The sequence below is a fragment of the Perognathus longimembris genome, chromosome 17 (genome assembly GCF_023159225.1).
Source record: "Perognathus longimembris pacificus isolate PPM17 chromosome 17, ASM2315922v1, whole genome shotgun sequence".
Classification (NCBI taxonomy): Eukaryota; Metazoa; Chordata; class Mammalia; order Rodentia; family Heteromyidae; genus Perognathus; species Perognathus longimembris.
This window is the reverse complement of record NC_063177.1, coordinates 35,335,875-35,359,981: the sequence shown is the minus strand read 5'-3', so window position 1 is coordinate 35,359,981 and position 24,107 is coordinate 35,335,875. Positions and strand designations below refer to the sequence as shown.

Below are 24,107 nucleotides of genomic sequence, written 5' to 3'. Positions count from 1 at the left end.
AAGGGAGCTCCAGGCCTGTTCCCACCTGCAAGCCTGGAGACCACCTCCCGCAACTCTCTCTGCACCCACCCCCACCTCCCTGGGGGATCTCCTGGCGGGCCTCCCACGACCTTGACCTCCCCCCTCCCCCATCACAGGTGTGTTAATTTGGGCGCTTCTTGGATTCTACCCTGAGGAGGAGGCGCGTGGTGAGAGGAGAGGTCTGTGTAGGTGGGGTGGGGCTCGCAGGGTCCGTGATGCTGGCTGGGGGCCATGGAGGGCGCCCCGTTGTAGTCCAGGTTCCCCGAAGGGTGGTGGGACAGGTGGTTGAGGCCGTAGAGGGAGGGGCCGGCAGGGGGCGGCAGCGGATCCGCGTAGCCGCCCCCTCCCACGTACACGGGGCTGCCCTGCATGGTGGGCGTCCCGTAGGCGCCCCCGTTGGCTTGCAGGACGTGGGGCTCGTAATCTGACGCCGCCGGAGCGGGGGGATATTTCTGCGGGGCGCCGCAGCCCTTGAGGGGGGGTTGGTAGTTGGAGGGCAGCGCGTAGGCATTCTGGTGGGCTTTGCCGAAGGCGGGCGGGGACGGGCTCTCGTAGCTGGGGGTCATGGAGTGTAAGGCGTTCAGGAAGCCGGCGGTGGACTGCATGGGCTGCGGGGGGCTGCCGGCGGGAGAGGGACCCCCGGACGACGAAGCCAGGCCTTTGGCCTTCTGGTCTTTCTTGTACTTCATGCGCCGGTTCTGGAACCAGATCTTGATCTGCCGCTCGCTGAGGTTGAGCAGGTTGGCCATCTCCACGCGGCGCGGCCGGCACAGGTAGCGGTTGAAGTGGAACTCCTTCTCCAGCTCCACCAGCTGCGCGCTGGTGTACGCCGTGCGCGCGCGCTTGGACGCCGCCGATCCCGGGGGGCTCTTGTCCCCTCCTCCCCCGCCGCCGCCGCCGCCCCCGCCGCCGCCGCCGCCCCCGCCAGCCCCGCCGCCGCCGCCGCCTCCTCCTCCGCCGCCGCCGCCGCCGCCACAGCCTTCTGCTGGATCCGAGGGGGAGGGGTGGGAAGGGGAGAAAATGAAATAAAAGATCATTACTGAACACGTCGAAATTGAATGCATCGTTTCTTAATAAATCCAGGCCTGGACTCGGGAGCCCCCGCCGCCCTCCCCTCCGCGTCCCCGCCTCCTCCTCACCTCCCCACCCCCCCCCACCGCCCGTCGCATTAGCGGACACTCTATAATAGTGGCATTTATTAAGAGACCTGTTCTCCTCTCGCTGCCCCAGCTTATGAAAATTTGATCATGTCACGCAGACAGAGCTGCGTGGCCATTTATTTAGGGCTGATTTTTTTTTTTTTTTGGTGCGCATACCAACCACCATCCCCCCCCCCCCCTTTTCCCAATTCCAGGTCATGGAAGACATCCCCTAGCCCCTTGTCCTATGGACGGGATGGGTGACTGAGGAAAACACTTGGGGAGTGGGAGGGAAACTGGACAGCGCCCTCCTGGGCAGGATCTGGTGGGTGTGTGGCGCGAAGCCTGCCTTTGCCTAGAGGCTGAGACCCCCGGGCCGCCAGGACAATTGTGATTAATACCCACAGTAATCATACTTAATAATAATCAATGTGCGTCTTCCTGGTGCTGCCTCTGGGCCTTGTGGCCTTGGGAAGGGGCTCCAAGGCGTAAGCGGCCTCACCTCCTGGGTGGAGGATGGCTGGATGGAGAGGGTATTGGCAGGGTCAGGGGTCATCCATCGGGTGGTAGGAGGTATGGAAAATGCGCAGCCGCCGGCCACCTAATATTGTTCCTAGGCCGCCTGGTGGGCGCCTAGGGGCTGGGTGCTAGAATAACAGTGACATTCCTGGAGTGGACAAAAGCTGACAAGGAGGAAGGCAGAGAGCTGGTACCTGTGCCGGGGGAGCTGTTTTTCAGCTTGGACGTTTGCCTCGACTCTTTCATCCAGGGGAATATCTGTTTGGTGAGGGTGGAGTTGGAGCCGGGACCGCATTTGGAGGGGCCGCTTTTGCTGGGACCGCCCCCGTTATTGCTGTTGCTAGTGGTACTGGTAGGTGCGGCGCTGGCCGGGGGTGAACCTGGCGGAGCGGGCAGGGGCTCAGGGGCCAGACCGGGCCTCATGCAGCTGCCATTGAGCTCCTTGCTCTTGGCATGTGGGGTGGCGTTGCCCAGGGACTGCAGCGAGCAGGCTGAACGCTGGTAGTCACCCTCCAGGTGCGTGGCGGCCTGAAAGGGGGGCTGAGGGGGGCCGTCGTAACCGAAGCCATTGCTGCCTGGGTACGAGTAGCCTCCGAAGAGTGCAGCCGCGGCGTTGTCGTAGTAGGTGGCTTTCTGCATCGCTGGCAGTGGGTGGCAACTTGCGAAGGCCTGCTACCCTCACAACCGGACATTGGCACCCCTGGGGGTCACGTGACACGCCGGACCCCCCCCTCCCCTTTTCCCCTTTCTGCCCCCCTCCTCCCGGGACTGTTCCAAGCGGCTGACCTGCGGGGCGAGAGAAGAGAGACACAAGGGGGAGAAGAGGACTGGAGCTCAAATCCATCTTAGGAACTGAAAAGGGAACTGACATCAATAGGGTTTTTTTCCCCCTTCTTCTCTCCTCCCTAACAACTCCAGAGCTGATGCTAAGGCCATGTATCTGACCTGAAATGGATATTTTTTTATTCCAATGCTTTAAGTTTAAAGAGAAATTCCACCTGTGTTCATACTACTCTAGAAAGGACTAAGTTCTTTAGGGGACTGCCTAGGTGTAGAATCCTGTGGCTACGGGGGCTCTGGCTTCTCCCTAGCCTGTGCAGGAGCCCCTGACCTCTCCTACTCCCCAGAACTCTCGATAGGGTGGTTCCAGAGAGGGGGCACTAGAAGACTTCAAAATGAAAGCATCACCAGCACCCTGGCTGAGAAGAAGCCTCCCTGCCTCCAGTGAGCCTCACTCCCACATCCTTCCACCTGAACAAAATCTAGCCTGGAGGAAACCGTGAGATCTGGGACCGAAATTGGAGAGAAAAAGAAGCAAGTTCCTAAAAGAAGCTTTTCCTGTAAGGTTCCCTCTCCTTATCCCTTCTCAGGATGCCAGCAACACCAGCCTGACCTACAAACTTCCGGAAGATTTCTAACTCTCACAGCCAGTGGGAACCCCGCTTCACCATGTAGGTCCACTGAGGTACCAGCACCTTCACTTTGAGTCTTTGCTTAGCCAGGCCTGGGACTTGGCGGCTGATCACCCCTGCGGAGCCTCCAAATGGAGCAGGGTTGTTTCGAATTCCTAGGAATGGCGGGTACCTGGTGCTGTGACCATTTGGCCTAGATCTCTCCCCGTACCCTTTCTTTATTTTTTTTTTAAATTATCAGTTTCCCCCACCCTTTTCTTGACAGTCTTTTTTTCTTTGATTTCTCCAAAAGAAAAGAAAACGAAATGTGTAATGGCTGAACTTTTCTCCAGAGATGGGAAACGTGTTTTCTAAAAGAGAAAAGGATTCAGGATGGAAAAAAAAAATCCACAAAGCATTTTGAAAAATATCTTTTTCCGAGTTGGTAATAGAGAAGGTACCCCCAATTTACTGAGGTTCTCTCAGTCAGAAATAAAAATAGAATCACTATTCCAATATAGACTTTTAAAAGTGTTCCAGCAAAATAAAGGTTCAAGATGTTGTAGGATTTTGTGTATTTGTTGTGAAACTTCTGGCTATAATTTTCCTTGTCTTCCCCACCCTCTCACATCTACTTTTCATTAAAAAAAAACACACACACACACTGTCCTGTGTGTTTGGAAAACTCAAATCTCATTCAGCCCAGTGTCTCAACTCCCCCCACCAGAAAAAAAAAACACTTGAAAAAATTAGGAAAATGAAAGGAGTTCAGGTGAAGGAAGTCCCTCCCATACATAAATCTTCTTAACTACAGTGCAAAGATTTATACTTAAAAGGGAGCTGGGATGGCTCTAAGTTCCAATTGGTTTGTGGGAAGGATTTGTTTCTGGAAATACACATGGGTCTGCAGAGCAGCAGGTCCTTCCAGGGAGAACTCGAGTTCAATTGACCAGGCTGACCCAATCCTTTTATTATTATTACCATTAGCCTCCGATGATTTAACCAAAATTAGCTTCTGAGCAGCCCTGGATGAAGGGGGAATTAATTAACAGGCGTCAGTTGAGTTTCTTATTAATAGAGAAGAGAATGAAATAAAAACGTTGGAGGGGGCTAGCTGGCTGGGCCCTGGCTTTATTTAGTCTAAATGATTGTTACAGCAATAATGATGGTGATGGTAATGATAATGAAAATAATAATAATAAAACAATAATTTGACTAGACGCCTGGGGCCAAAATTTCTATTCCCCCCCTCCTCTTGCAAGAAGCCCCAAACCATGTCAGGACACAGGCCAGGGGAGTGGGAAGCAAAGGAGTTAGAGACCTGATAGGAAAGAATGGAGGCTCCGGCGGCAGAGAAACTGGGCAGAGGAGGTTTCGTGCACTCACATTGCCCCCGGCTACCTCCAGCGGCTGTGATCGCAGTGACCCGGTGAGCTACCAGCTCACCCAAGGAGGCGAAGAGAAAACCATCGGTGGACACCGAAATGGGTTAGCAGTAGCAGGTTCTCAGCGCACCCGGCGGGGCCGAGATCTGAGCTCTACAGCGGCAAGTTTGGGCGCTGGAGGTAACCGAATTAAAAGGCGCCTTGGCAACTCTGCTCTGGGACTCTGCCCAGCCAGGCTCCGTGCTGGAGGGCGCCGAGGCCCGACTGGCTGGCCAGTGGGAAGAGGGAAGGTGCCGATGGAGGGGGGGGGGGGGGTCTGAGATCTAGGATCCAGGAGAAGAGGGGGGTGGGGAACAGCTCTGCCCAGCCAAACATGTCTATTTCCCTTGCCTCCATGTTGGAAAAATTCAGGTTCCATATGGCTCCTCCGAAGGGTGGGAGGGAAACGGTGGCTCCTGGCTTTCCCCGAGGGTCTCACTGGATAAAGGAGGTGAACCCCCCGCAGGAACCCCACCTTCCCCAGGCGCACCCCTGGGAGAGGCAGGGAGGGTAACAATAGCTGGAGAAGCGCAAAGAGAGGGAGGATAAGCTACCTTCCAGGAGTTTAAAAAAAAATAATTAATGGAAGGGAGAAAAATAAAAGAACAGGAAAGAGAAAGATTCGGTTCTAATAACAACCGAGGGGAGGAGAGGATGCAAGCCTGCTGGAAGAAAAGAGAAAAGGAGAGAAGCAGTGAGAGAGGGAGAGGGAGAGAGAGAGGAGAGGAGAGGGAGGGAGGGGAGGGAGAGAGAGGGAGAGAGAGAGAGAGGGAGAGAGAGAGGGAGAGAGAGAGAGAGTCAGTCGCTGCGTGGAAGGAAGCTTAAAGCTTGTGAACTCTTCTTGAACCGAGATTGGAGTCATATGGGCCATAAATCATTGAGACATACTCTCCGCCATTCACAAACTGATAGCCTATTTCAGTCCAGCTTACCTTAGCCACCGACGAGGGGAGAACAGGCAGACATAATATATATTCACATCGAGCCCCAGCGCGAGCGGCAGGCGAGAAATCTCCCCTCCTTGAAGGCAAAGGGGGGGGGGGAAAGAGCACTGTTTAAAGCTGCGTCGCCCCCCCCCTTCCCAAAGCCACCCCGGCTGGGGAGCCCGAGGGGCAGAGCGGCCCGTGCAGCCGCGCGGCGTCCGCTTCAATTCACTCGGCTTAGGAGCGGGGGGTGCGCAGGAGGGAGGGGTGGGGGAGCCGGGGAAAAAAATAGAAGACCGAAAGGTGCTGGGGCTGCTCGGCTAGCCGAGAATCCAGCTCCAGGCTCCGGCTCGGCCAAGCCGCCACAGTGTGGTTGCCCTATAAGACTGGTACGCCCTACTCTCCGTTAACAATGGCCTCTGCTTTTACACAGGGAGGAAAAAAAAAAAAAAAACCACACAGACACACACACACACTCACACACAAGCTCACACACACCCCCACCTCTCCCCCTTTAGCAAGCTTAGATGCCAGCTAAGGAGGGAAGGTGATAGCCATGATGGGGGGGGGGGTTGTTAAGCATCCCCCCCCCAGACACACCAAAGCCAAACAACAACAAAAAAGAGTAAGAAGAAGGAAAGAAGGTATATATATTTAAGAACAGGTAAATTTTTTAATTGAGATGGGTGGGGGGAGAAGAAGACAGAAAATACTGGGGAAAAGCAAAAGCAGATGGAGTTCCTAGCTGCCTCTCCCCTCCCAAGAAAAAACACCTCAGGAGGACCCATTATGCTAATTTAAGAAGTAGCCTCTGAAGGCCTAAAGTGGCCTGGCTAGGGGTAGGAGTGCTGGTACCCTCCATGTGTATTAGAGTTGGAACACCAAGACTTTGTTGTTGGTGTTGTTGTTTTTTTAAGTAGTTTTACTCCTACATGGCTGGTGACCGGATCTCTAGCTCTCTCTCTCTCTCTCCCTTGCTCTCTCTCTCTCTCTCTCTCTCATTCTCTAGCTCTCTCCCTTCCCTCCTTCTGGATCTCACAATCTCTGCTTCTTCTCTCCAGCACAACCTCTCTATTCCTTCTTCCCCTGCCAAATCTCCCCATCTGTAATGAGGGTGGGGGCAAGGCCAGACCTTTTTTAATGCCCCTCCCCCTCTTTTGAGAACAGACAACAAGCGGTGAGTGATGATTTAAAATCCAAGAACATCTTGCAGGGCAGTAGAGCTGAAGGGAGGGTGACAAAAGGAAGACTCCGCAGTTTAACTGGAGCTGCAGACCAGGCGGCAGTACAGGGGTGTGTAAGAACTTCACTGAGAAGTTTCTGTTAAGATTTGCACCTCTGGATGGGGCAGAAGGGCTAAGAGGTGACAAGGACATTTGTACTTCTGAGAAGATGAGAATAACTAGCCCATTGGCTTCATTTGAAATGCCCTGGCAGAAGAGATGGAGGGTGGTTATTATTATTATTCAAACTTGTTTGTTTCTCTCTGCTCAGCAAGATTTATGACTCTTGGCACAAGTGAGGAAGGCTACAAAAGCTAAAGTTTTCTTAGGGTGTGTTTAAGCTGGGCAGGAAAAGGCAAGGAGAAAGCCTGTAGGAGGGAGACAGGAGCCAAGAATGTAGGTGTCTGCAGATTTGGGGTGGGGGTGGGGAAGAGCCATTCCTAGTGGAAAGAAAAAGACAAAAAGAGACCAGGACATTTTCCCCCAAGCATGAAGGCTGGTGAGGCTGCCGAACTGCTGACTCTGGGCTTAAGGGATAAAATAAAAGGCAGACAGTCTTCTCTACTCTGCAAAGGCTGCTTGGAAAGTTGGTTCTCTTAACTTCATGGAGGCAGAGCCAGCTACTACTTGGTGATTTTCTGGTTAGAATACTTGACTTTTGCCTTTTCCTATTTGGATCCACCGGACAGGCGATGGGACTGGGGAAACAAAGGTGAGATGATTTTCAGCTATTGTCTTCCCTCCCAGAGAGCATGGCTGTCTAGACTGTCTAGCTGTGGCAATAATTTCTTCTATTCCTCACTTATGGGCTCTTCTTTGAGATGAGATAAAGGGGTGACCCTGCCCTCTGGCCTTCACTTTTTTCATTCTTCCCCCCCCCCCAAAATCATACCAGGTGGGCTAGAGTAGCTGGTTTTCTGGGGTATCCCTGCCCTTCCAGCTGTGGTGCAGAACCCTAGATCTGCTGTCCTGAGGATCCTACTTCCTCAAAAGTTGGTGGCTGGAGTATGGGGAGAGCAGAAAAGAGGAGGAAAGGTGGGAGCCATTTTTTTCTGTGTTTATTGGTCATATCAAGAAAAGAAAATGTTCAAGCCAGAAAAGTAGCCAGGAGCCTCCTAAAGAGACTTTAGCAATGCTTGTGTTTGTGGCTCCCAGAAGATGTCCTGAGCTCTACAGACACTGACTAAAGTCCTACAGGGTGAGACCCCCCCCCCCCAAGGAACTTTGAACGTGGGGAAGAAGCTCCGGCCGGGAAGGTTTCTGGAGACTTAAAGAATCAGGACTTTTGCATTCTTTCTTTTGCTCCCCCCCCCAAAAAAAAATCAAGAATCCACTTCAGACCCTCCAGCTCTTCAGTGTTAAGCCTGCTGGCTAGAGAAAGGTCATTGTGAAATTGAGAGGCAAACTTAGTCTGAAACGACTTTGCCTGGGGGATTTCTTTCTTTTTTAAGAAAAAGCCTGGAAGGCACTTAGCCAACTGCTGGCTGGTGAGAGAAAAGCCAGGCTGCTGAGGAGGCTGGAAGAACAGACCGGCCTGTTTCACTCTTGAACTTTTCCTGGGGGTAAAGTGTGCTCCCAGAAAGCCAGAGATGCTCTCCTGCGCAGCCTCTTCAACCCCTGTGGTCCTGTACAAGATGGTGGGAGCCAAAGGAGTACTGGGGAGCAAGAAAATAAAACACGACAGGAGCAAATTTCAGTGGACACACACCCGCAGATGCGGCAAGAGAGGAAGGAAGAAGGGCTTCCTAATTCTAAAGAACAAAGTGCATTTGCAATGCTTGGGACTCAGATCGACTTGATTTTTTTTTTCTAGCTTTTTCCTCCCTCTTCTTTTCCTAGCTTCCTGGGTTGCAGGTGAGTTGGGAGAATAGGGCGGACTCGCCAATCTAGAAGGCCTCGTTTCCATGGAAGTGTTAATCGGACATCTTAGGATAGCTTTCAAACTTTTAAGAGACAAAAGGCGGGGTATGGAGGTACTCTGGCAAGGAACTTGAGGGCCCCCCCCCAAGCCTCAGAGAAGACTGAGGGAGGATTCTGGGGTCTGGAAAAGAGAAAGCAGAGATAGTCATGATTAAGGATAGCCTTGGGCTAGGGGGAAAAAAAGCCAGTTTCTTCCTATGGAGAGGGAAGGAAACTTGGATTAACTACGTGCATATGTGTATGTGTGCATGTGTGTTACTGAGAGGGAGAGAGAAACAGAGTGGGGAAACAGATTGAAAAAGAAAAAAACTGAGAGAAAGATTAAGAGACAGACACTATGGTAAACTAATAAAGGCAAAAAGAAACAAGTAGAGAACTTAGGAAAATGGTCCCCCATACACAAATATCTTCCTCTTTCAGCTCTACTCTCTTCCACTTCTACTTGGTATCTAACACTGGAGGACAACCTCTGGTAAGGTTTTACCAGTTGTCCACTCTTCAAAACCCTAAGGAGATCATACCTATTTCCCTCTCTCCAAAAGTCCTTTAAAGAACAAATGAAAACCCTTTCAATAAAGGAAAATGGGCCAGCTCTTTTAAAACTTATTTCAGATCTCCATCTTGAGGTAGACAGAGATCCTGCCCCAGTTTAAGTAGTAGAGAGGAAAAAAAAAACTTCCCTGGCCTCTTGGGCTCATTGGAGCTGGGAGCCTGAGACAAGGTGTTTCGTGATTTATTTCTTGTTGGTCAGATCTAGGTCCCATACCCTTTCCCAGTCTTACTTCCAACTTTGTGCCCACCATAGAGTGGTGTAAAGTTCACAAACTCACCCCAATCTCCATCTCATCTTAAACACGAGTAAAGACTCAAAGCTCAAGTTTATAAAAGAGCGATGGTCAATGAAGATGTGCTTGCCATTTGTTTCCCCAATTCCCTCTTCTCTAAAATACTGGGGGGAGGGGTGTGGAAAGAGGACAAAGGAGCATGGGGAAGGAGAAGATCTGGGTGCCTCTGCCCTGCCCAGGTAGGCGTAGACCCAGCTCAACAAGAGCTCACAAGGAAAGTAGAAAACCACATCTGCTTGTACTTGGAAACTGTGCTTTCAAGTACAGCTTGGAGGAAAATCCAAATTGTAAGGCACCCACATTCCAAGCATGGGGCTGCTACTCTCTCCAAAGCTGAGGTTTCCAAAGGGAGGCTGGAAGAAAAAAAGGAGATTCCTAAGAGCTAGTCTTCTTTGAGATTAGGGGTAGTGCCTGAGAGGATGAGGGGATGGCAGTATTGAAGGGACCCTGGGAGCTGGCAGACTCATGAGTGTCAAAAGATCCTGTTCTGAATCAGGGATCATAGCCCATCTAGCTCAGGCTTAACCTGGCAAACCTCATCCTCTCCAGTGTGGAGACAAAGGTAGACAGAATGAAGAAGCTAGAGAGGGAGGAAGCCCTGAATCTTGGATAGCTGGAAGAGGGTGCTAGGGAAAAGAGGGAGAAGCAAACACAAGGAGTGCCCCCCCACCCCGCCTGCTGCAAGTGGCTGCTACAACACAGTATCTCTTGACAGATTGGCTGTCTCTCTCCAACGACCTCTGTTGCGCAGACAATAACTCACTGGATTAATGACCAATCAGCAGAAGGCCTCCAAATATAAAACTCCAAAGTCAGAACGGGACAGGCCAGAAACTGAACCTGCTAATAATCCTTTGGTCCTTTTTTATTTCCCTCTCCATATATATAATTTGGGTGAGGCTTTGGGAAGTAAATTATCTGGCTAAAGACTGAGATTTCTGAAGATGAAATTTCCCATATCTTCCTACTTCATGTTCTAGAATTCACACCCCAAGCTATATTTCCCTGAAAGTTTGAAAGTCTCCCCTCCCCTGCTAGCTTCCTATTATTCCTGATCCCATAAAATAATTTCCCTACGCACAACTATATGCCTAAAAAGTCACTATGATCAAGTTATATCTATCCCCAAAAGGAAAAAGAGATGAAATATAAAAGCAAGAATAGACTAGGGTCTTTCATCTTGTAGGCCCTCTGGCTGCCTTGGAAAGATACATGGCATATATAGAGTTGTGGCACCATATCTGATCCCTTCCAATGAGAGAAGGTCCAAAGGTTCACAAGTGGAGAGTAAGGCTAAGGGTTGCACCTGCTACCACCAATTCTAAACTCTGATCCCACCATTTAGGCCCTGGGTTAGGATAGGAAGCACTTCAAAAGTTACATTCTGAACAATTGCAGCTCAAGCCTATTACATAGCAGGGGAAGGGCTCAGTGGGGTTGAACCCTTCCTCCCTAAAACCTATTTCCAAAAGCCAATTCCACCACCTTCTGTCACCATTGCTCTCAGCCTGGGTTCCTCTACGGAGATAAAGGACACCTTTAGAATAAAGAATTGTTCAGATTCCAGTGGGTTTCCTAGAGCCAGCCTGAGTAGCCATCCATCCCTCTTTGCATAGGCAAACTCTGAATATTGCAACTAAAGCACGTGGTATTTTCACTATGTCTACAACACTCCAAGACACCCAAGGAAGTGGCTCCCAAGCAGTGTCCTACCAGGATCAATCCACCAAGAAGTACCCAAGATCAAACTGGAGAGGACTCAAGAGCTTCCAGTCCCACTCTACCATTGTTACATATAGGGAAACTGAGGCCTAGAGTGGGGAAGAGATTTGCCAAGTCATGCTTCAAAGAGGTTTGGGAATTGAGACGCTTGAGTTCTAAGCATTCTGGCTTGACTGTGTGGCAAGCCATTCTTCTTGGCCTCAGGGTCCCAGTCTGTACAGAGTGGGGCTGTTGGGCTTAATGACCTTTAAGGCTCCCTTTTGGATCGAACACAGGAGTGGTTCTCTGTGTGCTGATATAAAAATGAATGACAAAACTCAGTAAGCAACTGAGTTCAAACAATAAAGGCATACCACTGTGATCCAATGCAGTGTTTTCTCTTGGGATTTGAACATGTATATCCCTCCTCACATTGAACGCAAATCCCATTCGTGGTCTGCCTGCTACAGAGACCCATGTGCTAGGTTTCATTGCTCCTCTTCTCTGAGAGGGGAATAGTGATTTCTCTAACCTCATTCATTACCAAATCAAAAGTGCTACTTTTGGATGCAGCAACCTGAGCAGTAAATAATTAATTTGTATAATTGGAAGAGGAAGGTTTCAACCTGGCAATTTTTAACCAGGCATCAATGCACTCATTGTACCAGCCTGGGTTTCTCACCCTACCCCCAATCTCTGCCCTCATACCTACCAGCTTCCCCCAATTGCTTCCTCACACAATCAGAGACCAGCATTCTTAGGACAACCAGCAGGATCCACAGAGCCAGAATCAGCTCCCATCCCAACAAAGTTCCATTCTCTGCTGTGTTCCCTCACAGAAATCCATCTGCCAGCAGCTGCCCCACCAGCTTGTTCCTCCTACACCCCATACACACACACACACACACACACACACACACACACACACACACACACACACGGCTGTGCTGGGCTCCAGGTCCCAGTTCTCAGCTCTTGGGAAACACATAATCCACCTCCTCAGCTCAAGATGCCCCAACAATACAGCGAGTTTGCATTTCAAGAAACTCCCATTAATATCAATTTACTTCACTGAAACCTCGGGTTCTTCATCAAGTTGATGATTTATGATAAAATCAATTAAATTACGGCCACTTAGGGCCCAGTCGCTTCCTCTCAGATTTCATTGGTGCGGGGCCCAAGTGTCTGGTGGAAAAATGCAAGTTTAGCTGGAGGCGAGGAAAGATAATTCCGCGGCTGAGAAAATTTAATGCAAAACAATTTCCAGGCAAAGACGGTGGCGTCTGGACAGAAATGCAAGAGCCACTATTTGGCCTGCGGAAATAACTATCGAGGGGTCAAAATGTTTTTCTCCCCACCCCACCCCCACCATCATCCTGGTTCCCTTATTTTCGCCCCCTTTGTGCTCACTTACTTTGGGGGAAATTTGAACAGGAATGGTGTGGCCTCAACCTTGCTAAACTCCCGCCTCAAACCATTCATCTCCTTAGCACACCAGATCCTTTTCCCCCTACCAAACCATGTTCACTAATTGCTCAGTCTTCCATGGCAAAGTTACAGATCCAAAGTGAAGATCAGTTTGTGTGGGCAGGCAACACCGAAGAAAAGATTAGGCAGAGGAGTGGGGGAAGCAGGAAAAGTGGGCTCTGCCACAAGCAGTTTTGGGAGGAAAATGATGCCCAGATCTACTCCATCCAGGAGTAGCAGGACCCAGTCTCTCCTCTCCTGATGTGATTAATCCACTCACAAAATAACCCTAAAATGCACCTCCTTCCCTCCCCCCAAACCCCAAACAACACACACACACACACACACACACACACACACGGCCCAATGTGCAGGTGCACTCCCACAATCCATAAACACGTGTTTGTGTTTGCACACTAGACCTCACACAGAAACACTATGCCCTGTGCCTGCAAAAGAGTCGTTTCCACCATCTCATCACATCTGGGAAAATAAATCTTTGTGCATCAACCGGGCCTCGCCTCCCATACCAAGGAAAAAGGGATTTCTCCCTCCTCGGCTGTTTGGTTTTTGGTTTCCAAAGCAGGCAGATAGTAAACACAGCTTCGCTGAAGCCATAAATCACCATCCCCACCCCCCTTCTCCTTCTCAGCTTAACACCCAGCCTCAGCGTAACCCCTTGTAATTTCAGCTTCAAATAACCCCTAGGTGCTAAAGGGTTGGACCGCGATGGCAGCTGGACTGTGGGAGCCGGACCACTCACATTTCCCTCGCCACCACCTACAGCTCCCAGCTGCCCAGGACAAACCTCCCGTGTCCCACACCCTTCCTGAGCGGCCGAGCTCCTCCGTTCCCCACCCCACCCCACCCCACCCCACCCCCGCATCCTCCCGGGTCCAGCTCCACAGGCCGCGACACCCCGCCAGCCCCCCACCCCAGGGTCCTCCACCGTCTCCGGGTCCCATCACACCTCTCCAAGTTGCCCTCATCTTTGTCTTCCTTTCCAGCCCGGCCTCACCTCAAATTGGCCTAGGCTTAGGGTCTCGTCCAGCCTTCTCTGCACCCCAGCCAGGCCCGACTGCCCCCACACTTACCTGTGCCTTAGGGTGCGCACAGCGGTGGGCGGCGCGTTGCCAGGGCCCCGCGGGGGATGGCCGGGGCCCGGACCCTCGGCCCCGGTAGGGGCTGAGCCTCTTCGGCCAGGCGCATTCCCTTCCCTCCCGGGCCCCGGGAGCCCCGAGCCGCCCCCAGGAGCTGGGGGAGAGGCCCGGATACGCTCGCCCCCCCACCCCGCCCCCCGCCCCCGCCCCGCCCCTGCCCCTGCCCCGGGCTTTGTTAGGCCGGGACGACCACTGGGGCCCGGGGTCGGGGGAGAGCCGATCCTGCTCTCGGGGTACGGCCGGCCCAGCACCCCTGGCCTGAAAAGCCGGGAGGCTGCTCTGCCAGGGCCCGCGTGGGCCTGCGGGGCAAACCCGGCGGGTCTGGCACTTTAGCGGGGCTCGGGCTTCCAGAGCCGGCCAAGTTGCCAGCCGAGAATGGAAGCGACGGATGGGGGCACAGGGGGGCGCAGGGGCGCCATGGCGGAAGGCGGGTGCACACCGGCGGCTCTTCAATGTCACCAGCGAAATGGGTTCCATATGTCCCACCCGGCGGCGGCGGAGAAGGGAGGGAACGGGAGACAGTTCTGGGCCGGACGCGAGGGGGTGGGGTGCCGTGGAGGAGCGGAGCGATCTTGGGAAGGTAATGGGAAGAAATTGGATTGCCTTTGCCATTTTCCCTGGGAGTTTTTTCTAAAGCTGCTTAGGCTGGAAGGAACTTTCCTTTTCTTTCCTGGAAGATGAGGGAGGGGGGAGATGATCCGCTTGTTAAGTCTGGTGAGGGTGAAGAGGAATGTGGATTGGAGGAGAAAGTTCTTAGGCCCCTGATCAACTCCTCTTTGGTTGTTAAGAAGGGAAAGGAAAGACCAGATCCACAAAAGAGAAGAGAAGCCAGCGAAGAATACCACCGTCCAGGCGTGAGACTGGCCCCAGTCCTCCTTTCTATGACCAGATTATTTGGGAAGGTCCCTTGATTAGGGTACTGGTGATGGAGGAGGGGGCTGAAGTGTAAGGGACATCTTGTCCATTCCTAGACATTTCAGTTCCTAATTCAACTGTCCCACAGCTGATTGGACACCTTCAGGGCCTACTCTACACAACCGCTTCTCCAGCTTCTCTGCCTTGGGCAGCTTCATGTAAAGAAAGCTGCACATTCTAGAAAAGCAGGATCCAGGGCATCTGGAGGAACTTCCCAATGTGTCCCCCAAGTGTTAGACCCTTCCTCTGTACTTCACTCTCTATTTCTCCTCTTTCTCTCTTGGATACCCAGCTCTGCAAGAAACTGAAAACAAACCAACTTCTATTTCTCTCTGTCTCTCTGCCTTTTCTGTTTTCTCTTTGTCTTCTTACTCTGCTGCTCTCTGCATCCTAAGTGAATTTGAATTGAGCCTTCAGAAGGACTTAAGAGTGTTTCCAGAAATTACTCAGGGCTCCCTGATTAGGCTGCCTTTCTCCTTTTCCTCACCTTAGAAAACCTACCCTCCATTGTGGAAAGATCCTCTACCAGAGGTGGGGGGGGGGGAGGGAGTGAGATCCTTTTCCTTTTCATTTCCCTTCTTCCTGCATTTTTGTATATGTGGTGTGTGTGTGTGTGTGTGTGCTCATCCAAGTTGTGGGTCCTTCTTCTGGGACAACCTCCTTTTCCTTCAGGTCTTTGTCTTCTCCACTCTACTTACCACTTTCTCCTTAGGGTCATCCTTGACTTCCCACTCCAGAAAGATTGCTGTTTATCTTTTCTCTGGGTCCCTTTCACTATTCTCTAACCTCATCTTTTTATCTAACTCCTCTGGTCATAAAAACATTAGCAGCCTGGCATCTCAAAGTCAAAGGAATAGACACTATGATTGTACAGAGAAAGGACAGGAGCAGACACTGGGGAGAAGATGGGCCAGCAGTTTTCCCAGAGCCCCATCCACCAAGTGCATTCTGCCCTATCCCCTGAACAACGCAAAAGCTGATCAGAAGGATGGAGATGCAAATCTAATAAGAGGCAGGGCTTCATGGCTAAATGAACCAAATACATATTTTTTTTTAAAAAGTCTTAACTAACTTACTGATTTGGGGAGGGGGAGAAGCTAGGCCTCACCTCAGTGCCTGAAAGGTGGGAATAGACCTCACACAAGAGGATTTATCCCTTATCCTGGGACTAGTGGCTGAAAAAGAATGGAAGCAAAGGATGAGCTCTCTGCTTTGTCTCCTGGAGAAGTCTGTGTATAAGTTGGGGAAAGGGAGGGGGAGGGGTATCAGTGCCACCTCCCATCCCGGGGGCCAGAAGAGACAAAGGCCTGAAGAGGGGCTGAGAGAAGGAAGAGGCAAAGCTAAGTGTGTGGAGAGAGGGTGTTAGACCCCCATGACACCGGGAAAATGTGGAGGCAATGTAGAAAAGAGATAGGAGGAAAGAAGTTGGAAATGTGGGGATAGGGGCTTGTGGGACCACCTCCTAGCAGTGCCATGCTAGCTATGGCCTAGCCCAAGGAGCAAACCCTTCACACCACACACACACACACACACACACACACACACACACACACACACACCAACTTTAGTTCCCTATCCGCCAGAGCAGACTGAATTTAGAAAGCGAGCACAAACAACTCTACCTTTCCCAGGGAGATGATCCATCCCCGAATCTCAGGGACCCAAGACTTGGGTTTACATTTTGGAGGATACATTTTGGGGTGAATACATCTTCTCTGAGGGCTAAACATGCACATGTGCACAGACACCCACACTCATGCAAGCAAATTCAAGAGCACACATGTGCTTCTTCCCAGATGGAGAAGTAGAAATGCCTATCCACACTTCAGTGTGAAGGGAGGTAGAAAATGGAACTGAAAGGGTTGGAGTACCTACTCTTGAAAACCATCCCCAATTTTTCCTTCCCCCACCATCTCCAGTCCTTTTAAGGCTGACCCCACCCTCCCCAAGTCCAATTTCTTTCATCTAGGTAGGCTAGGCAGTGCTCCTACCTATCCAAGCCTTGGCTCTCTTTTTCTCCAAACTTTTTTCCCCACCAGACTCCCAATTGAGAGGCTTCACCTACTCCCCACCCACAAATTTCCACTTAACAAGAATGGGACTCTGGTGCCCACTAGGAACAGAGGGTGAGCATGCCTGCACTGCCACTCCAGGAGGTTGATACTATGAATAATTAACACCTGGGCACAACATCACTCTTAATTTCCCTGCTCCAAGGTTTACACTAGTAGGCTAAGTTAAATAGCAGACATAATTGTGCCTATAAAGTCAATTGGCCTGACTCCAGCCAAGGGATGAGCAGTTGGACTGCCTTGGCCAGAGCCCTGGCCCTCTACCCCTCATCCATCACAACTTTGGAGCATAGTAAAGGACAGCCCCAGCCGCCACCTTTCTAGCATTGCTCTTGACCAGCAAGCGGCCCCTTCCCTCATGGAAAAGGACCTCCATGTAAAACTCCAGGAAAAAGTAACCAGCTTCCTGGGTTGTTTGCTCTTAGAAGGAGCATTTAGAGAGAGGAACACCACACACACACACACACACACACACACACACACGGGGCCTGGAACACTCCTTAACTTTCCAGGAGCTGCTGATTCCTAGAATATTTCTTTTCTAGAAAAACTTAAAGAGAACTTCTTCCCTCCCTTTAGCCCTACACACACACACACACACACACACACACACACACACACACACACACACACACACACACAGTCTCTCACAGCAGAGGAAACTTTCTTTGTTTCAGAAGGTGGAAGGAAGGCTCCTGGGGTGTGAATTCATTTCCTTGTTTTGTTAGTGGGGAGGGTGGGGAGCTCGGGCTCTCAGCTTCTCCCCCTGCCCTTCACCCTTCACTGGCCTCCATTGTCTCCCCCAATTTGAGTAGCTCCCCCAGCACCTTCAGCGCCCAGCATACATATCAAACCTATCAATGAAGCCTTAATCCTACAACTGAAATCCCTCTTTCCCTTTCCAGTAGCAGTAGTTTTCTACCAAATCCATCTCAATTGCAAAAATCTTTGCCTTCAACCCTAGGAATTTTTTCCTCCACTTTCACTTCTCTTGCCCTCTGGTTCCTTCTGCCTTAGAGTTGGGCTTCTGCACCCAGGGTTGGGAGTGGAGAAGCCAAGCTCCAGCAAGGAAATGCTGAAAAATGAAAGTTGGTTTTTGTTGTTGTTTGTTTCTTGCCGCAGGAATATTGGCTCTATCAGATTAGAAATATACTTTTTATATTAGGTTGTGGTCTTTGACTGGGTTTTATATGCCAATGAGGCATTTCTGGTTTACCAAATTTATACAAATCTTGCCTTAATTGATAATCACAGATGCTGTAATTTAAGACCTCTAGCTATAGAGCTTTCATATTAACTGCTGATCTATTACTGTAAATTGTCTGAAATAACCAACTCCTGGGAGCAGGGCAGAGAGGGAGGCAGTGCCTCGGAGAGCAACTCTCTCCCAGCCACAGAACCAGCCCAGCTCCACATCATTTTCTATGAGAAATGATTTATTGAAGACATGGCCATAAACAACACAACTCGCTCACAAACACACGCAGACGCACGCGCACACGCGCACATACACACACACACACAATGGCTGGCATGCCGGCCCAAGAAGCTGACACTTATATTGCTATAAATCAAGAAAAAGGTTGGAGCAGAGAAAGAGAGAGAGGAGAGAGAGAGAGAGAGAGAGAGAGAGAGAGAGAGAGAGAGAAGGAGGAGGAGGAATATTCTTAAACCTCTATGCAATGCCTCAATGGGTATAAACACACAGAGCACCGTGTGAAGAGAAATGGCAGGAAATGAAGATGGCTATTTGTCACATTTTACGACAATAACATTAATAACAAACAATAAATTTACATGGACATATAAGACGCGGTAGGTAGTGAGAAATCCCTTCTACTTACAATACCCCAGCCCGCTGGTGTGGCTCCGGCTGCGGGGCTGTTTTATTGCTGCCTCTCTTTCTCTCTTTTTTTCTCTCTCTCTCTCCCTCTCACCCTCTCACCCTCTCTTTTTTTTTCTCAGGGTACAGGCTTGTTTTTCAAAGGACAGTTGAATTGCACGTCAGAAACAGGGAGACCGTGCCTGCGATTTTCCTGACGAATACATATCTATTCTGCAACCTCGGCATTAATTATTTAATGAATCACGTGACCAAGAGGGGGAAGGGGGTCTTTCGATTTCAGGCTCAAAGGACCACTATGACCTTCCCCTTCAGGAGGAGAAAATTTCCAGCAAAATAGGTTCCCCCCAACCCACCAATGGAATAGTAGTGAGGTCTCCTCTCTCCCACTCCCACATCTATACCTGCTATAGCTACATCTCCCTACCCCCCCCACCCAGACATACACTTACCCACAGCCCACCTCTCCTCTCTCCCTTCTCCTCCTGCTTCTGCTTAGTTCTTGGAGGTGCAGAAATAGTCTGCAGGGGCGTCGGGGTGGGGGTGGGGTGGGCGCAGAGCCCTTCTCCGAGCCCCTGGTTTGTTCAGCGTCCAATTCTCCTGTCTCTATCCTTTAGGATTAAGATTCCCTTCCAACCTCATTCTCTCCCCTCCACTCCTAGAGTATCTATTTTAGTGGAATCCCCCCCAACACACACACACACTAGTTCCAAAAAATCAACAAGATTTCTAAATAGAGCATCTTGAAAAGAAACCTTTGTTACATATGTGTCCAGATTGGGATTTCTAGCTTTCATTCTCTTTTTAATCCTGTGTGGTGTCTTTGAAGGAGCAGAAAAGGGACAGAGTGAAGAGATGACTTTGGAGCTCCCCGATTTGAGAATAACCACAAGGGAGGCTCGCTCCTCTCTCTCTCTCTCTCTCTCTCTCTCTCTCTCTCTCTCTCTCTCTCTCCCTATTTCCCTTCTGGTGTGGTTTTATCATAGGGAACCAAATGCTACTGACAGTTTGAAAACAGGCTCTAGAGACAAAGACTTGGAACCAAGGTTTCTACACAAAAGAAGTGGACACCTCTCTCTGTCCCCTCTCTGTCCGTGTTACAGTGTTACACACTGTTTCAGTCTCTCACAACACACCAGTGAAGACAGCCAGAGGTGGCAACCAAGAAGAAAGAAAAGCTTTGAGACCCTGACAAGTCTGGGTCTCTATTTCCCAGGTGTTAGAACCCAGGCTGTCTAATCAAGGGACAATGGAAACTGATCAATGTGGGGAAAAGATAGGGGATGCTTGTTAAAGCATTGAACCTCAAGGATGGGAGAGATCCATCCCCAAGACAGGAAGAGAGAGAGAGAGAGAGAGAGAGAGAGAGAGAGAGAGAGAGATAGAGAGAACACAGACTCTTTCACTTCAAATATAAACAAAAGCAAAAATCTTCCAAACTTAACAGTTTACAACCAGACTCTGAGTCCCGTGGCTGCAGCATGGGGTGGGCTGTGGGTACAAAGGGAAACAGAAAAGACATTCCTAAGAAGCCAAAGTGGTGCATTCCCGGCCTTATCTAACTTGAGCAGCTCTGGGGTAGCCTAGAGACTACAATCTCCAGTGCAGGGGAGTCATGGGGAAGAAAAAGACTTCTTCTAGTGTAGGGTAAGGAAGCTCCGGACTGAAACTGACTCAAGGAGAAGGCTGAGGATCTCTCTACACTGATAATAAACCCTCAAGAAATAGAAACGCCAGGTGGGCCTCAAAAGTTTCAGTCTCTGCCCCTGGAGAGGCCCTAGCTGAAGATGGTGGAATCCTGCCCCAGCCCCACAGAGTAGGGGGGCGCTGGTTTTGATGGTCTGGATATAAAATTCAGACTAGTATTGAATTCATGAATTCAGCCAGATTCTAATTGTGGGCCGTGCTACAGGCTGAGCCGGGCAACTCCTTCCCAGGGCCACTAAAAACAGCTCCCCAAAAGGAGCGGTGGGGGGGGTGGGGGGGATATAGGAGAGAATGTAGAGGAGAGAGAGAGAGAGCACATACGAAGACAACAGGCTTTAAAAAGAACTGAGAAATTGTCCTTTGAGAAATTGTTTTTAAGGACAAGAAAAAGAAAAGCAAAATGACACAAAGACATGGGGAGGTTCTGTTAAAATCACACACATCTTTTCGGACCCTGGGAATGTCTACGTTCAAATAAACAAGCACCGGTGTGAGAGCTGAGCGCTTTCTTGCGGCCGATAAAGCGAACGTTTAGACTGTGAGAAAGGCGAGATTGATTTACGAATCTGAACGCGCGGGTTTTATGGCCGATCACAAATCCGTCAGCGCTCAGCTCACGCTGGGAAACTTCCCAACTCTGTTTTCCAACCCTACCCCTCCCCAGACACTCACTGCTTCCCAAGGAGACCCACCACCCGGCTTGAGGGTTGCCTCCTGGGCTCTGAGTCCATTGGGTAGCCCTTCTGCCCTGGTGGCGGGCTTGCAGGGCACAACTAGAAGTAGAGGGTGTGTGTGTGTGTGTGTGTGTGTGTGTGTGTGTGTGTGTGTGTGCAGGGAACTGGCAGAAAGATAGGTTCAAATATTGGAAGGCCTTGCTCTCACTGGACTTGTAGAAAGTGACTTCAGGCAGCGGTCTAAAATGGTTTGGTAGTAAGAGAAAGGTTTGATTTACAACATTGACCTGAGGGGACCCCTAAGTCAACCCCAGCCTTCTCCTTTTATTCTCTCTCTCTCTCTCTCTCTCTCTCTCTCTCTCTTTGAATCTCACCACATAGCCCAAACCCTCCTATTTTGGCCTAGGATTACAGTTCTCATGTCCAACAGGGATTATCTCAGCGAATTATTTTAATATTAGTGCTGGGGATAGAACCCAGGGCCTCAAAGATAGTAGCCAGGCACTCTACCACTAAGCTATATGCCACCTTGAGCTCCCACATTGCAAAAAGCAGCTTAAAAAAGCCCTACGTGACTAGGTCTCTGTCACTTAGACTTGCAAAGGTCCCACAATTGGTTATCTGTCTTTATTGGTAATGAGTGCACATCTTCTGCAAGCTTCAAATATTTCCAGTCCAGGACTGGCCTGGCTTGCCTTTCTCATATTTTTCCTTCCTGAGGACTCCAATCCCTCCATTTAGGCTACCAGAAACAAATATGCCAATCATACTAGTTATTTCTTGCCTGAGATAGAGCCACCAAGTTACAGGAAATAATTTTCAAAGTGAGAACCAGCAACCCATATACAACCCAGCAAGATTCCATTTCTCCATGTCTTAATTCAAAGGAAAGGTTTCTTTTTCAGCCAAAACACCTCTCTGTGTCTCTCTTTCAGTGGTTGCTGCTAATATGGATTTTTAAAGATACAGCAAATGTAGAAGATACAAATGTAGAAAAGCTCTGTATTCCAGGTGTCTCTCCTATCAGAGCATCTTTTAGCATATTAAAAGTTTCTGCAAACTTTGGCTATTCTGGCAGAACTGGATTTAGAGAGTGGTCAGATTGTACATCCAAGCACTCTGAGTAGCTGGCGCAGGATTGGAGGTTAGTAAGGGAAGAGGGTAAAAGTGATTGCTGAAATAGCTTTCTAAACAAAGAAACTTCAGAAAAGAAGTTGAGAGACTATGACTTTTGGATGGTGGGAGACCTTTCTTCCCTTACAGGTTGAGGTCTCATTCTCTAGGCTCCTAGAGTTTATTGGATTGAACCCATCCAGCCTCTCCTGTGGTATCCCTTTGTCTCCATTCCCCCAGCTCCCTCCAACTGAAGTGGGAAGGAGAGATGACTGGACTGGACATGGGAGGGAGGAGGAGGCCTAGTGAAGGAGGTATGTACACACAGACCAGCCAGCATCTTATATCTTATTCCCCGTCCCATCCACGTGTGCATACACACACACACACACACACACAGGCACGCACACACATGCAGCCTGGGTCTAATATTTTGTATTCATTTTTCTCCCCAATAGAAAGTAACAACAACAACAAAAAGTCCAGAAATTCTTTGAGAGCAAAGAAGGGTTTGGGTACCAGAGAGGGGTAAGAGAAAAGAGAATGGAGGATAGGCCAAGGACCCCTCCCTGTAGAGGTGTGACTTTCCCTCCTGGGCAGGAGGCAAGAGCCAGCACAATGTCCAGTCTAAGAGAGGTCAAGGGGCTTCCGAGGTCATTTTGTGGTTCTAATACTGAGCTAATCGCCTAGAAAACGTGGCCTCTCCATGAACTCTCTCTCCTGCCAGCCTCCCGCCTCCAAACTCTAAGTGAGGCCTCAGGGAAAAAAAGAGCCAGCGCATTCAGGTCTGAGGCAGAGCCACTGATTCCCTCAGCCTGAGAAGCAGGGCCCCAGCTGAGAACAGACTTCCCAAGCTCAGAGAGCCAAAGGAAACCAAATGAACACTGAGCCTCCAGTAAAAAGGCCAGGGGTCAGAGCAGAAGAGGAAGATTTCTGTATCAATGCATCTTGCCTGTAAACCAAGCAGTTCTCACTCCAGAGAAAAACGCTGTGGAGAGCACAAATTTGTCTCGAATCCCAGGCTACACACAAGACGAAAACCAAACAGAACACATCCCCTTGTGCCAGCTCCAAGACTGCAACACTCCATCCAAGAACAGATTCCATTTTTCCAGGAAATGGCAGTGACAACCCCTCAGAGGTAAACAGGAATAAAGAAAGACACAATGTCCATCATCAGAATCCCAGGAACACAAGGCAAGCACACACCTCGCTAGCTAGACACAGGCACATGTTCACACAGATGCAGCCTCTCCCCAAGTCTGCCAGTGTATTCCAAAATCAGATCAGTGCTTTCTGAGCCATCTCACAAGCAGCCTTTTTTTGCTGGGGCTTTTCATCGGGTGCTGACACCTCAGTCCCAAGCAGTTCAAACACTCTCCAGGTGTCAGGCTTTCTCTCTCTCTCTCTCTCTCTCTCTCTCTCTCCCTCGCTCTCTCTCGCTCTCTCTCTCGCTCTCTCGTTCGCTCTAAGTCATTCTCTCTCACCGTAACATAAGAAGTAGCAGCAATTTTGCATTTTGCTCCTGTATCCACTACAAAAGTCCCACAAAGATAGCTGAAGAAGAAAAGGAGGCGAGACAGCGTCTCTTCTTTCACTTGTAAAAAGAGCGAATAAAATGATTTTTTATAAAAGCAATGTCAGCCTAGGCTGGGGCTCCATTACCTTTGCATCTCTTTCCTCCTCTCGCCCGAGCTCCGCAGGTCCCATTCATGATGAACAGTTTCTTCCAAACTGAGAGAAAAAAGTTTTCAACTTTATGGCTCCAATTTTTCCCCCTCGCAGATCCAGGAGAGACGGCTAGCACTTTTTTCCCCCAACAGCCGGTCTGCGGAGATTTGCTGTTGAATAATAACAAAGGAGAGAGGATACGTATTTAAAGAAAAGAAGTGATTAATGGTTTTCTGTATAATTCTCACATTTTTCTTAGCTCTTGTCTACACAGAATGGCTGTGAACTTTAAGCTCCATAGAAATCTTTTTTTTTTTAAATTCTATTCATACCTTCCAAGGAACAGCTTTGATTTGGTTCTTTAGAGACATTCCTGGGG

At 49.9% G+C, this 24,107-nt stretch overlaps 1 protein-coding gene across 1 annotated transcript; it reads right to left on the bottom strand.

The window, feature by feature from the left end:
• Window positions 1-22: 22 nt before the first annotated feature.
• On the bottom strand, window positions 23-23,764 carry Hoxb3 (homeobox B3). The gene is made up of 4 exons (XM_048365392.1): window positions 23,723-23,764; window positions 5,427-5,514; window positions 1,874-2,465; window positions 23-1,006 (listed from the first exon to the last, which is right to left on the bottom strand). Exons 3-4 carry the CDS (start codon window positions 2,316-2,318, stop codon window positions 132-134), a joined length of 1,320 nt encoding a protein of 439 aa, XP_048221349.1. The 5' UTR covers window positions 2,319-2,465; window positions 5,427-5,514; window positions 23,723-23,764; the 3' UTR covers window positions 23-131.
• Window positions 23,765-24,107: the final 343 nt, after the last annotated feature.